Source organism: Lepus europaeus, chromosome 11 (assembly GCF_033115175.1).
Source record: "Lepus europaeus isolate LE1 chromosome 11, mLepTim1.pri, whole genome shotgun sequence".
NCBI classification, from domain to species: domain Eukaryota; kingdom Metazoa; phylum Chordata; class Mammalia; order Lagomorpha; family Leporidae; genus Lepus; species Lepus europaeus.
Window position 1 is genome coordinate 64,252,396 of NC_084837.1, and position 14,733 is coordinate 64,267,128.

The following is a 14,733-nucleotide window of genomic DNA, read 5'->3' on the forward strand; positions in this document are numbered from 1 at the left end:
TGAGATGATTCGGATGAACCAGCTGGGCAAGCTCAGACCAGGAATTCCCAGAACTAGAGGTGCTGTGGCTGCCGGTGGCCGGGATCCAAGGCAGGGCGTGTGGTTGTCTAGGCGAGGAGCAGTGGACAGGGCTGCCCAGGGACCCACACCGCAGGAGCCCAAGGCCCAGGGCTGGGGGTGGCAGAGCAAGGGTTGGGAGCCAAGCTCCTGACTACATGACAGGCTTTCCGGGCTGCACCATTCTCTCCCAGAAGCCACCTGCCCAGTTCCTCATCCATCCCTGTCCTAGCCGGTCCATACCCTCACGTGACCCTCTCGGCCATCACCTGACGCGATGGGGAGATGCCCAGCCTGTGAGTGACGACGGCAGGGTCCCTCTCCGTGCTGCCAACTCCACCGTGGTCCACAGAAGTGCTGCCCTGGTCCACAGAAGCGCTGCCCTGGTTAAGTCACTAATCCCCCACTCTTCACAGTTCCTGGCTAACTTACTACCATCCATGGTTACTGCATCAAAGCGCACGGGGAGGGGAACAAAAGACACCTCCGTAGGCGTGGTTTCTTGCTTTGCTCTTTATTCCGAGGGCAGCTTCCGTCTCCAGCCTTCTCTGTGGAGGACAGAGAGTCTTGGGAACAAAGAATGGCGTGTGGGAAGCGGGGTCACGTATGAAACCAGAACAGAAGAAAACACGCGTTCTGCACTCTAGCGCTTCAAACAGCTCGCGGCAAGGACGGGCCAGCACAGCAAGGCCAGGAAGGTGGGGCCGCCCCCGGAGAAGCACAGCCCGAGCTGGCAGACCGGGCCTGGGCCAGCGCCGCTCCTCGTGGGTGGGGGTGGCCGCTGTGTGACTTCCTTCTCCACACGCCGCTGTGCAGGGCTCTTGGGGCCCAGCCTCATGGGCCTGAGCAGAGCACCCCCCACCCCCAACGCTGTGAACGGTGCTGCTGGCACAGAGTGCACGCCAGGGCGGAGCACCTCCACTTAGCGTCAGCAGCTGGGTCAACACAGCACAACTGCAGCCGACAGAGGACAGGCACAGCCCCCACCCTCACTACCACTGAAGACACTGGGCCACCAGTGTCTGCAAAGACACCAGGCCCCAGCACTCTGCCCCAAGCACTCGCGAGATCTGGCGCGAGTTCTCTTCTCCCTGAACGCCTCCCCAGCACAGCGGCAGCCCCTCGCCGTCAGCCCCACCTGACTGTCCCCGTGTGCAGCAGAGTCTGCTCTCCTGCGAAACTAAGCTGGGCGACGACAGCCGGGCCAAGCTCTAAGGCAGGTGCACAGGAAGCAGCTGGGGGGAGAAAGGCGGTCTGAGCACGAGGACTGAGCTCCCAGGCGCTGCCCCAACCCGCCTGCCTGCCGACGCGGGAGCAGGTGCCTCTGCGGTGGTCTGTCTAGAGCCTGCAGAGCCGGGAGCTGCTGGGCCCCGGGGAAGCCCTGAGGCCCTCTCCTAGACAGAGAATGGCACTCTCCTACGCTCTCACGCATAGAGCATCCGGCCAGAGAGGCTGTTTCCAACACACTGGACGATCCGTTCTCAACGTATTCCTACACACTGACACTTCCTCTTGCTTCTCACTTTACCTCATTGAAATATGAGTTACCCGGAGTGTGGGAGAGAAAGCATGGCAGTGAGGGGAGAGACAAAGGAAGACAATAAATAGTGTGGAAGGAGACTGAAGCCTGGAGATGTGCGTGGAGCTGCAGACCACGGAGGGGACACGGGGGACAGCTGCATCCCACAGGAGCCAGCCGTCTGGTCTGCGTGGCCGCAGTGTGGCCTTCTGAGGCTGTGCACTTATCTGAAGAGAAAGCCTCAGTGAACCACCGTGATTAGGAACACTTGCAATAAGTTTCCTTATGCAGGTGAAGGTGTGCAAAGGCAAGACGGTGCACCTCCTCCTGTCCAGCAGGTGGTAAATTCTCTGGCTTTGCCTGCAACATTATGGTATAAGGTATAACTAATCTCTTTTTCTATTAAAAAGCTGACAATGCCAACCCATGAGTCAGTGATGTTCCAGGCGCAAGGCAGCCAGTCGTGTCCAAACGAGGAGATTCCCGCTGGTGGCAGCCCCCGGCTCCTTAAGGCTGGCCGCTCCGTGGCCTCTCTGGGATAGCCGAGCTGTCCATCTGCTGAATGCACAGGATGCTGGGCTCAGGTGTCAGCTGGGTTTACCTCTTTAGAACAGAAGTAGTGCACGACCACTCCATTGGGGTATCTCGCAAATGCACTGCAGGGAAGGAAACGGTGCGGGAGTGAGAGCTGCCGCCAGCACCTGGAAGAGGCCCCTCACCCAGAAGCCATCTTGGAAGCAGCACCCCTAGAGCCCCAAGAACACTGGATCACTGTAGCCACCAGCTCTGCCTAATAACAGAACAGAGGGTGAATGACATATAGGTGGAGTGCATGGGGTATTTCTTATTAAGTAACCAATGCGACACACAGCAGAGGTGCTAGTCACAGCCCAGGGCTCAGCTTGGGCTGAATGAGATCTAATGTTCATCAGAACTCGTGTTGGGGTGGCGCTATGGTGTGGAAGATAAAGCCAAGGCCTGTGAGGCTGGCATCCCATATAAGTGCTGGTTTGAGTCCCAGATGTTCTACTTCCAATCCGGCTCCCTGTTAATGCACCTGGGAAAGCAGTGGAAGATGGCCCAAGTACTCGGGCCCCTGCACCCATGTGAGAGACCCAGGAGAAGCCCTGGCTCCCAGCTTCAGCCTGGCCCAGCCCCAGCCACTGCAGCCATTTGGGGAGTGAACCGGAGGATGAAATATCTCTGTGTCCTTTTCTCTCTGCCTTTCAAATAAATAAAATAAAATTTTTTTAAAAGATTTTTTTTTTAATTTGACAGGTAGAGTTATAGACAGTGAGAAAGAGAGAGAGAAAGGTCTTCCTTCTGTTGGTTCACTCCCTAAATGGCCACCACAGCTGGCGCGCTGCACAGATCTGAAGCCAGGAGCTGGGTGACTCCTCCTGGTCTCCCATGCGGGTGCAGGGCCCAAGCACTTGGGCCATCCTCCACTGCCCTCCCAGGCCACAGCAGAGAGCTGGACTGGAAGAGGAGCAACCGGGACTAGAACTCGGTGCCCATATGGGATGCCGGTGCCACAGGTGGAGGGTTAACCAAGTAATCCATGGCGCCGGCTCCAATAAAATAAATTTTAAAGCAAACAAACCTGTGTCAAGTTAATTCTAACCAAGAACAGCGAGGTAAGGTTTGTCTAAAGAAAAGGCTGGCTTGGGGTTTTACTCAAGCCATGAAGTAGCAGGTGGAAAGATCTTTTTCTTCCTTTAGACCAGAGGTGGGGCCATTTGGATATTTGTAACATCATTCGCAGGCCACATAAAATGATCAACTTAAAAGATTAATCTGCTATAGATGTACTGAATTCAAGTCCTGCCTGTGGTAGCCTCAGCAGGGCCAGACCAAACGATTTCACGGGTCGCCTACGGCCCACGGGACGGACATTCCCCAACCCCGGCTCTAGAGGCTTGTCAGCACGTAGCTGTGTCACACACCCCCTGGCTGCATCAGAACTTCCAGCTGCCAGAGGGAGACCGCGCTGGGGGCAAGAACTCAGCAGCCCCGTGCCGCACACTTCAGGGCTGCCCACCGCCCACAGCCGTCACGCCTTGCTCTCTGAAGGCTCCCGGACCAAGGGCGGTCAGGACAGCCAGTGGCTGTGCTGTCCCCCTTGGTTAAAGGGCAGAAATCCATCCCGAGCGTTCGCCGTGGACCACCCCTCCGCCCGCCCCTTGTCGGAGCACTGGTGTGGAGGAGGCTCACCTGTTCCCAATCTTCTTCTTACACACCATGCACACCTTCTCCTCGGTGATGATGCACTTCACCTGCTGGTGTAGGATCCGCTCTTCCTGGACCTGAAGAGAGACAGGGGAGACGCTGCATGGTGTAGCACAGACACGGAGGGCCGAGGCTGGCACTGGGGGGCTCAGCCCCCACAGCTGCCTTGCACATTTGTTACTCAGCACCAAGCCCGCCACTGCTGTGCAGGCACATGAGGCCATGCCTGGGTCGGAATGGGATAGGTGGGAGCTGTCAGACTGAAAGACAGAAGCCCGCCCTGGCGTCTAGAAGGGCCGTACCCTCAGGAACTCTGCATGGAGAAGGTTCTTGAGCACTTGGTTGAACCGTTTCTTTTGTGCGTTTTCTTCCAAGACTTTTTCCAGAAAGATGCGTATGTCATTGATCTGAGTGTTTGCTGGCAGAAGGTTGATGGCCTGGGGACAGAAACAGAGAGGGGAACAGAGTGAGGCTGGGGACCTTAGTCCCTGTCCCCACCTGCTCTTCTCCTTTGTGTTCCTCACAAACACCGTCATCCCCCCGAAACACCCTCTGACCTTGGTGGTGTCCAGTTTGCTGTGGTGCAGCTCGAGGACCTGCAGGGCAGCCTGGAGGTTGGCCTGTGGCTCCAGCAGCTCCAGCTTAATTGGCCCTAGGCAGTGAATGCTGGGGGGCGACAGGTACATCCGAAGCAGAGAGAGATACACCTGTCTCACACAGACACAGCCACCGTGTCAGGCTGGCAGCAGCCCTCCCAGCGCCCCCCAGCACCGGGCACCCTAAGGGTCATCAGTCTCTCAGAGCTGGCATTGTGGCACAGCAGGGTATACCGCTGCTCGTGACACCAGCGAGTCCTGGCTGCTCCACTTCCCACCCAGCTCCCTGCTAACGCTCTAGGGACAGTAGCAGAAGATGGCCCAAGTACTGGGGCCCCTGCCACCAACGTGGGAGACCTGGATGAAGTTCTTGGCTCCTGGCTTCAGCCTGGCCCAGCCCTCGCTGTTGCAGCCATTTGGGGAGTGAACCAGTGCATGGAAGATCTGTTTCTCTCCTTCACCCTCTCTCTCAAGCTTTTAAATAAATAAGTAAATAAGTAAATAAATCTTTAAGGGGGAAAACAAAAAAGATGGCCAGTCTCTAGTGACAGCAGCAGGGAGCATGAAAAACCTATCAGTTCCACCTTTTACAGTCTTGGTAATGGGGCTGGTGCTGTGACATAGCAGGTAAAGCCATTGTCTGCAGTGCCAGCATCCCATATGAGCATCAGTTCGAGTCCTGGCTGCTCCACTTCCAATCCAGCTCTCTCCTATGGCCTGGGAAGGCAGTAGAAGATGGTCCAAGTGCTTGGGCCACTGCACCCACATGGGAGACTCAGAAGAGGCTCCTGGCTTTGGATCAGTGCAGCTCCAGCTGTTGCGGCCAACTGAGTGAACCAGTGGCACAGATGGAAGACCTCTCTCTCTTTTCTTTTAAAGATTTATTTATTTATTTCAAAGTCAGTTATACAGAGAGGAGAGGCAGAGAGAGAGAGAGAGAGAGAGAGAGAGAGGTCTTCCAACTGATGGTTCACTCCCCAATTGACCACAATGGCTGGAGCTGAACCAATCCAAAGCCAAGGAGCCAGGAGCCTCCTCCAGGTCTCCCACACGGGTGCAGGGGCCCAAGGACTTGGGCCATCTTCTACTGCTTTCCCAGGCCATAGCAGAGAGCTGGTTTGGAAGTGCAGCAGCTGGGTCTTTAACCGGCGCCTATATGGGATGCTGGCACTTCAGGCCAGGGTGTTAATCCACTGCACCACAGCACTGGTACCCTCCCTCACTCTCCCTCCCTCCCTCTCTCTCTGCCTCTGGCTCTCTCTAACTTTGCCTTTCAAATAAATAAATAAATCTTATAAAAAAAATTCTTGGTAATGCCAAGCCATCAATTAAAAACATGACTGAAGGACTGGTTTCCTCCTTGAGAGGAAAAACCCAAATGCTCTGTATTGTTAAACATTGCACGGCTTATACAAAGCTAAGTAAAAGGATCACTCCCTTCCTGCGGCTCTGAAAGCTGACACCCTGCCCACATTCTGGCAGGTAGGAATTCATTCAAGATGTGACCCCTGTTTGCTACTGGTACCGGCAGCACCACAGTGCTGGGCCTGGGGATCCTTTCCGTGGGGCTGTCCTGAGCAATGTTAGCATCTGGTCCATACCCAGACTCCCAGCAGCACCCCCGCCCCCAGACAAGCCAGTGTCTGCAGACATTGACATCGATGTGCACTCAGGAGCAGTACACAGGAGCCCTTAGCAAAGCCGACCGGGTGATTTATTAACCTAACCAGGACTCTTGTGAGGGAAGGAACAGGGATGCCAGTAACGATCACATGGATGGCAGGCGTAACCCAGAACTACCCCGAGCACGTGAGGACGTGGGGTCACCTGTCGGCGCCTCATGCACACGGCAGTCAGCACTCCGATCCAGCCCCAGCTCAGGCAGCAACACACCCAGTGCTGCTGGTGGCCAGGTCTGGGGCTGGGGCAGGGGCAGGGGCAGGCACACCGCTAGTTGGGCAGGGCCACTACTTACATCTTTGTTGCCGTCTTTGTTTTGGTCATAGTGTTTGTGGCAGTACCTGCAAGGGAGAAACTGGTGAGGGCAGGCACGGGGACAGGCCACCCACGAGGCTCATTACAGCCAACACCAGGGATCCCTGGTCCCACGGCAGAGTAGGCAGTGGCCTGCTTAGCCTCTCCTGCCGCTCACCTCTCGGGGCCCTCTGTGCAGGCTCTGGGGAGGTGGGAGGCGAGGGCCAACTTACTCCTCGGCCATCCTGGTGTCCTTCAGGACGTGCACGTAGATGAAGAGAGCTTGCTCGTGCTTCCCCATGCGCCCCAGCAGCAGAGCTCGTTCCTCCAGCAGGCCTAGGGAGGAAGGCGCTGAGTACCCATCCCCGCCGTGCGAGACAGGGCAGGCACTCCGCGGGGCAGCAATGGGGCCGAGGCAAGAGAAGAGGCAGCTCTGTTTGACTGTCATCGCTTGGGCTTTTTTCCCAAGGAGAAAATCACTTCAGTGTGGGAAGGCGGGGAGGGGCTTTTGGAGGAGGGGCTCCATCCTGTCCTTCAGTGGAAGCGCGCAACAGCCAGGGGCAGAACCGTCTCCCGCCCACCCACGCAGCACTCCTGTCCAGTGCCTGTACATCACATCAATGTGTCTTTTTCAGACACATTATGTCAGGCTACAAAAACTGCTAGCAACAAACCTGGCCAAAAACACATTCTGAATCAATTAACAGGTTGCACGCTGGCTATCACCTAGCAAGTGGTTCACAGCCAGAAACCCAGGGAAAAAAAGAGTTCTCTTAGTCACGGTTCCACAGTGAGTCTTCAGGGAGCAGGACCCTGGAACGCCCGGCTTGCCCAGGCCCCCTGTGGGAGGCGGGGGTGCGGCGCTAGCAGCTCTGGCCCACCCCCGCCTCACTGGCTTCCGGCCTTAAGCCAGACACTCACCATCGAAAGGGAAATCACAGATGAGCCGCCCTGGGTCGTAGTAGCTGGAGATCTCCAGGAACATAAGGAGCTTCTGCCGGTATTCTCCCAGCTCCCCCTCCTCCTCTCCAGCAGGGACCGGGGTTTTGCCTGTAGGAGCATGCCCATCGTGAAATGGGGCTGCCGGGCAGCAAAGTGGGCTCCTCAAGAGGAAGGGGGCAGGGAGCGATGGTGCAACCACAGGATTCCAGAGGCCTCCACTATGGCACCTTCCAGGAACTTCTTTGAATTTACAGGCCTGCATCAGCCCAGGGTTAAAAATAACCCAAGCAGCTGAGCAGAGAAACCCCGGGAGGCAAACCTGCTTCTCACAGGCACAGCCGTCCAGCTCACAGACCGAGCTGCTCCTTCCGCCCTCCCCACCCCAGGGACGTGCAGAGGGGCCCAGCAGCGCTCGGGGACTTCCCCACGGCTGGGCCGGCCTTGCCCGTGACCGGTACCTGCGGGGAAGGCCAGGAGATACTCCTTCATCAGGCCTTGCACCTTCTCACAGTACAGCTGGATCAGGCAGTTGTGGAACCGCGAGCCGGTCTCCTCCCACACGTGGATGATGTGCTCCTGAGGTGAGAGGTGCAGCTGCCTCATACCCTCTCTTCCGCTCCCCCACACCCAGGTTAGCCCCTGACATCACTGCCGAGATGACAGAGGGACAGTTCCGCTCAAATCATCACGAGGGGCTAGCGTTGTAGTACAGCGGGTTTGGCCACTGCCTGCACCACCGACACCTCATAATGGAGCATGGATTTGAGTCCCAACTGCTCTGCTTCTGATCAGATCCAGCTCCCTGCTAATGCATCTGGGAAGGCAGCAGATGATGGCCAAGGGTTTGGGCCCCTGTACCCATGTGGGAGACTAGAATGGAGTTCCAGGCTCCTGGCTTTGGCTTGGCACAGCCCTGCCATTATGGCCATTTGGGGAGTGACCCAAGGCAACTCTCTCACTAACTACCTTTCAAATAAATAAATAAAGTACTCGGGCCATCTTCCACTCCTTTCCCAGGTGCATTAGCAGGGAGCTGGATTAGAAGAGGAACAGTGGGGCCAGCGCTGTGGCGCAGTGGGTTAAAGCCCCAACCTGCAGTGCTAGCATCCCATATGCTAGCAGCCGGTCCTAGAACCGGCACCTCCACTTCCCATCCAGTTCTCTGCTATGGCCTGGGATAGCAGTGGAAGATGCCAAAGTCCTTGGGCCCCTGCACCAGCATGGGAGACCTAGAAGAAGCTCCTGGCTCCTGACTCCTGGCTTTGGCAGCCAACTGGGGAGTGAACCAGCAGATGGAAGACCTCTCTCTCTCTCTCTCTCTCTCTCTCTCTCTCTCTCTCTCTCTGCCTCTCCTCTCTCTGTGTAACTCTGACTTTGAAATAAATAAAATAAATCTTGAAAAAAATATATCATTCTTTTATTCCCCCTATACCTGACCTAGACTTAGAAGGTGTTGACAAAAGTAACATTTCCAGCTTGGTCTCCTAGGATCTTCTTCACTAGGAGCCTGCGGGGCTTTGTAGTGGCAAATCAAAACAGCTTACCAGATAAGGAATAGCCAGCCCCTTAAAATTCTCTATTAGGAAGCTGAGCACCCGATCGCGTGGCAGAGACTCCACCTCTGGGAGATCTTCAGTAAATATCTGTAAGAACAACCCAGGCTCATCTCAGTACAGACACAGACACACACACACACACACACGCCACAGCATGGATCAGCCGGACACACAGAAGGCACCTGTAGCTAGTCTGTGTAGGACACACTAGGCCACAGGGTCCCCTGTTGCCCCGTTTCCCAGGTACCCTTGCAAACTCCAAGAAACCGCGTGAATCCTTCCTCTGTCTGCCGCTGTTTCAAGTAAAGCAGGGCCAACTGGGTTCAGATAAACCCCAGGGACTCCCGCCACCTACCTTCAGCCCATCTTCTGGGAAGTCTCTCAGCACCCACATTGAGTAGGAAAAAATCAGGTGCAGGTTTTCTGTGCCTAGAGGAAGAGGCAGGACTTAGCAGCATTGAAGGCCATCCTGCCGGGGCAGGCAGGTCCAAGCCACAGCCGCTCGGGCAGCTGGCTCTGCGAGGTGGTTACATGCAGAGTGGCTGTCATGGTTCCACCAGAGAGGGACGCCCATGCCAACTGGAGGAACACAGGTGGAGGGCACCCACCAGCCAGAAGCAGAGATGGAGGGAGATCAGCTTCCTCTGAACAGGAAGCTGACCTTGGGGCAGGCGTTTGGCCTGGCGGTTAAGTGCCCATGTTTGAATCTTGATCCAGCTTCCTGATCATGCACCCCCTGGGAGGCTGCAGGTGATGGCTCAAGTGGCTGGGTTCCTGCCACCCACTTGGGAGACCCAGAAGGATTTCCAAGCTCCTGGTTTTGGTCTAGCCTATCCCTGGCAGACATTTGGGGAGTAAACCAGAGGAAGGTAGCGCTGTCTGGCACTCCCTTGCCTCTCCAATAAATAAAGATACATTTTAGAAAAGCTGGCCTTACCCAGATGCTGCAGGTACTGCACTGTCCTCTCATGGCCTTTCAGCGGGGAGTTGGCTTTCTTGGACTGGTCCACGAGCACCTGCAGAGCTGGCGTGAAGCCCAGGAGCAAGGTCAGGGGCTTCTTCCCCGAGATTCCCAGCCCGGAGTGGGCTTCCCTGCCATCGTAGAGGCCCGCCCCGCCCGGCCCCTCCCCTCCCCTCCCCACATGGCCCCGCCCCTCCCGCGGCACCTTTCTCGTGCAGCCCCTTCTTCTCGTACAGGATTATCAGCTCGCTGTACTTGTGGGCCTTCTTCAGCACGTGCTCGCTCTCCTCGATGTGGCAGTGATTGTTCTCCAGACGCAGCAAGGGCGCCACCAGGGCCACGTTGGTCTGCAGGCGAGCAGGACCTCAGTGGGAGGAGCCTGGTAAGCCCCACCCTTCCCTGGTCCAGGCCTGCTCCAGCCTGAGAAGCCGGGGTGCAACACAAGCAAGAGGCAGCAAGCAACCCTTCGGCAGGACAACAGGCGGCGGCTCTCAGAGCCTCATGCCCTCGGACACGAGGGGTTCTAATGCTCTGCGGGGGAGAAGAATTTTCTTGGAGCGATGCTGTCCTTGCTGACCTGTAGCACTAGCTAGAGCAGAAGAGCCCACTGAATCTGCTGGATCCAGCTCCTGCCTCGACCTCCAACTTCTAAGAACCTCACAGGCTTCAGAGAAGCCGGGTGGATCCCATCATCACAGAATCACAGCTTGGTTCTTCCTGGTGGCAGCGCAATCCCCACCCCCACCCCAGTGCCGTCCTCCCTTGCATTTCCCACAGTGCTCAGGGCACTCACGTGCAGGTAGCACTTGAGCAGGGTGGTGTCAATGATTTGCAGCAGCTTCTTCTTGGACTTGATCGTGGGCGTGCCTTCCATGAGTGGGGAGGTGCTGGACTGGTGGTCAGAATCGTTCAGCTTCTTTACCAATTGACTCCGTTTCTGCCAAGGCCAGAAATGGGGGGGTCAAGGCCATGAACAAGTCTTCCTTTGTCACCTGAGCTACCGAGTCACTCTGAATACCTCCAAGTCCGCTCATGCCTACCAAGCTCGATCTCACAGTAGCAGCTGATTTCTGTCAGGGACCAAAACTGCCAAACTGCCACAGCAACAGTGACGAGGAAGACAAGTGTCCACTGGGTACTTACTACCCAGGAGGCACGTGCCGACCACTTCACTGGCCAGGCACCTTTGTCTGCTCGGCACAGGAGGGCAGTGTGCAGGCAGAGGCAAGTCTGGGTGTTCTGGCAGGTGGGCAGCCGCAGCTGGGCACCTCTGGGGCTCAGTGTCAGGGAAACGCCAACACAGACCTGACCAACCTGCGGGCACCCATCGGCCCTGACGCAGAGAGTAGACACAGTGGCACGACAACCCTGCCAGCCCACTCCCAGGTCACCAGTGCTCACCCAGAGACCCCTTACGAAGGTCTGCACAACACTGAAGAGAAAAAAATCTTAGTAAGGTCCCCCACACCGGATGGGTGCAAAGGAAAGAAAGGCTCCCCTGCCGTGACGGCAATCCGGGGTTGAGAGGCTTGAATGATGATCTTAAATTTGCCGATGACTTTAGCAGTGAATTTATCTGCTTATCTTATCACTTATCTGCTCCTTACACTGAAAAAGCTTAAAGTCTAACTACCTCCCCTCACCCCAAACATGTTACATCAGAATACTTACTGACAAGGGCTTTGCCAGTACAGGGCTAAATTTTTAACAAATAAGCTATAAAACAATAGTTTGAGCTCTGTTTGCAATAAATAAGCCAATAAATATATAAAAGCTAATTCACAAATACATAAAAAAGCCTATAAGGGAGGATGGGAATTTGGCACAGTGGCTAAGATACTGCTCAGAACGCCTGCAGCCTGTACCAGAGTGAGTGGGTTTGAGTCCTGTCTCTGTTTCCAATGCAGGTGCCTGCTAATGCACACCCAGGGAGGCAGGAGATGATGGCACAAGCCCTTGGGTCCCTGCCACCCACGTGGATGACCAGGATGGAGTTCCAGGCTCCTGGCTTCAGCCTGGCCCCACTCCACATGTTATAGGCATTAGAGAGAAAACCAGTGAATCAAAGATCTCTCTGTCACTGGCTCTCTGCCTTTCAAGCAAATAAAAATTTTAAAAAGCCCAAAAGGACAACACTAGAACATTAGTTACTTAGCTCTGAGTGGTAGAGTTATAGGTGATTTGTGTTCCTGTGTTTTTCTATTTTCTGTGTTTTCAACAAGTATTTTTCCTCAAATCATGCATAGTACAAAGAAGTTTCAAAAACAACCAGGCAAGCCTTGTGGTAGGGTGGGTTAAGCCTCAGCTTGTGATGCCTACATCCCTTATTGGGGTGCTGCTTTGAATCCCAGCCTCTCCTTCCTATCCAGCTCCCCGCTGATATGTCCTGGGAGGTGGCAGATGATGGCTCAGCTGCTTGGGCCCCTGCCACCCATGTGGGCGACCTGGATGGAGTCCAAGGCTTTGAACTGGCCCAGCCCCGGCCATCGTGGGCATCTGGGGGGTGAACCAGCAGATGGTCTCTGTCTTTCTACTTCTTTGTCACATCTGCCTAGATGAAATAAACATTTTTTTAAATGAAAAGAAAAATAGCATACTTTGTCAACTAAAATGTACCTTTTCAGTTTCTTTAACAGCTTAGTGTGAATTTACTAGGAACTGAGTGTGGTTTCTGGTATCAGGCTTTGACCAATAGCTCAATGCTATTAAGCTGGAAGCAGCAACAGAAAGAAACTGCCTCCTGCAGACTTTAACAGCACTCCCTATGGAATGCCGGTGGAGTCACAGGTACCACAATGTCCAGGTTAACTCCTCTATACACCCCTGTATCATGCCTACCTGTGTCAGGTAGTCAATCAGAGCCAGGTGAGCCTTCTCCAATTCAGCCCCGGAGAGCACAGGCAATGGGTTAGGATACTGCAACTGCTTCCGGTAGTCTGTGGGCAGCAGGTCAGGGTACAGGCCCATCACATGGGTGGGATCTGTGGGAAGGGCAAACGAGAGTCTTCGAGAAGGAGCCCAGCTACGTAAGGATGAAGTAAAACAAGTCGATTACCCTAGCAAAATGAATTCCACACTGACTTTTTTTTTTTTTTTTTGACAGGCAGAGTAGACAGTGAGAGAGAGAGACAGAGAGAAAGGTCTTCCTTTTGCCGTTGGTTCACCCTCCAATGGCCGCTGCGGTTGGCGTGCTGCAGCCGGCGCACCGCGCTGATCCGATGGCAGGAGCCAGGTGCTTCTCCTGGTCTCCCATGGGGTGCAGGGCCCAAGAACTTGGGCCATCCTCCACTGCACTCCCGGGCCACAGCAGAGAGCTGGCCTGGAAGAGGGGCAACCGGGACAGGATCGGTGCCCTGACCGGGACTAGAACCCGGTGTGCCGGCGCCGCAAGGCGGAGGATTAGCCTAGTGAGCCGCGGCGCCGGCCTCCACACTGACTTTTTACAAGGAGTGACTCTAAGCTCATAAAACCCTAATAAGCTGGGCTGATGCTATGGCACAGTAGGCTGAGCCTCCTCCTGCAGGGCTGGCATCCCATATGGGCATTGGTTCGTGTCCCGGCTGCTCCTCTTCAATCCAGCTCCCTGCTAATGTGCCTGGGAAAACAGTGGAGGATGGCCAAAGTGTTTGGGCCCCTGCCCCCCGTGTGGGAGACCCAGAAGAAGCTCCCGGTTCCTAGCTTCGGATTATCCCAGCTCTGGCCAATATGGCCTTTTGGGGAGTGAACCAGCAGATTAAAGACCTTTCTGTCTCTCCCTAACTCTACCTCTCAAATAAATAAACAAAATCTTAAAAAAAAAAATTAGCTACACATCTATGACTTGAGTCCTGTACATGTCACAGTCAACTAAAATGTCACAAAATGGCATGGCTCTGTATTCCAAGACAGAAATGCATACGCAGAAGCAGAACTGAGCATTTATCAATGCTCTGAAAGTACTAGAAAAACTATGTCCAAGGAAAAATGGGTGATACTGAAGTAGAAAAGTATAAGAGACTTAATAATAAAAAATCAACATGTCAAAAGAGTAATATTAGTAGGAAAAAAAATTTCCAGACAACAGGTCAGAGAATATAATTGTAATATAAATGGCAAGATGTTAATACATTGATTGCATAAAACAAATTGGCAACAAAATCTGATTTATTTGGTAAATGCACAGAATAACTGCCAAAAGAAAACTACAAGTGGGAAAATGTTCTGCTATATTACAAATCAGAATGACATACATTATATGTGGCTTTTTTTTTGGCTTCTCAGGCTATGTTGCCATCGTGCAGACCTCACAGATGTCTGTAACAGCACAGGGCAGTCAGGCGGGCTGCAGAGCCCTGCACCTGCAGCGGGGATCTGAGCAAACAGCTCAGGCTGCACTGGTTCTGTGGGATGCTGTGTGCTTTGTGGTCACCTGGCCCTCAGCACCCGCTTCTACCCTGTTCCATGTATCTTCCTGCTCATGGGAGCTATAAAGCTAAAGATGACTTTTCTCAAACCCCTCTTCTCGGGGTTCTAGTCGAGCATCTGGTGCCACCCATGAGAAAGCATGAGTGCTGAGATCTGAAACCAGAAATGAGAAGGACTCTTTCATACTGAGCAGCCCGTGCGTGTTCCAGCGTCTAGGTAGTAACTAGACGTGATCTGGAGGCACCTGCTCAGACACGGCGGCTGTGACTCATCACAGGGTATGCTCAGGAAATCAATGTCAAGGAGGGGACCCCTCTGCCCCTTTGACTCATCCAACAATGTGTGTGTGACATTTTTATATTCATTCAATTAGCAAAACCATTATTTTTACATGGTACTACCCAGTGGCTGCAATACTGTGAAACTCAATGACCCTTCTGCTAAGGCAATGATTCTTGCTGTCTCAATTAGGAAAAAAAATACTTGGACCCACTA

The 14,733-nt window shown here is 54.4% G+C and overlaps 1 protein-coding gene across 1 annotated transcript in view; it reads right to left on the reverse strand.

Annotated features, from left to right (window-relative positions):
* Positions 1 to 532: 532 nt before the first annotated feature.
* The window catches only part of VPS39 (VPS39 subunit of HOPS complex), a 50,412-nt gene continuing 36,211 nt past the window's right edge, over positions 533 to 14,733 (reverse strand). Inside the window, exons 12-25 of the mRNA XM_062205711.1 lie at positions 12,673 to 12,815; positions 10,628 to 10,771; positions 10,040 to 10,181; positions 9,811 to 9,897; positions 9,229 to 9,302; positions 8,862 to 8,960; positions 7,776 to 7,893; positions 7,297 to 7,425; positions 6,609 to 6,711; positions 6,377 to 6,422; positions 4,363 to 4,512; positions 4,108 to 4,242; positions 3,791 to 3,882; positions 533 to 2,232 (exon numbers count right to left, since the gene is read on the reverse strand). Coding sequence (XP_062061695.1) covers positions 2,157 to 2,232; positions 3,791 to 3,882; positions 4,108 to 4,242; positions 4,363 to 4,512; positions 6,377 to 6,422; positions 6,609 to 6,711; positions 7,297 to 7,425; positions 7,776 to 7,893; positions 8,862 to 8,960; positions 9,229 to 9,302; positions 9,811 to 9,897; positions 10,040 to 10,181; positions 10,628 to 10,771; positions 12,673 to 12,815 — 1,538 coding nt within the window. The 3' untranslated portion in view covers positions 533 to 2,156. The remainder of the gene's footprint in view (positions 2,233 to 3,790; positions 3,883 to 4,107; positions 4,243 to 4,362; positions 4,513 to 6,376; positions 6,423 to 6,608; positions 6,712 to 7,296; positions 7,426 to 7,775; positions 7,894 to 8,861; positions 8,961 to 9,228; positions 9,303 to 9,810; positions 9,898 to 10,039; positions 10,182 to 10,627; positions 10,772 to 12,672; positions 12,816 to 14,733) is intronic.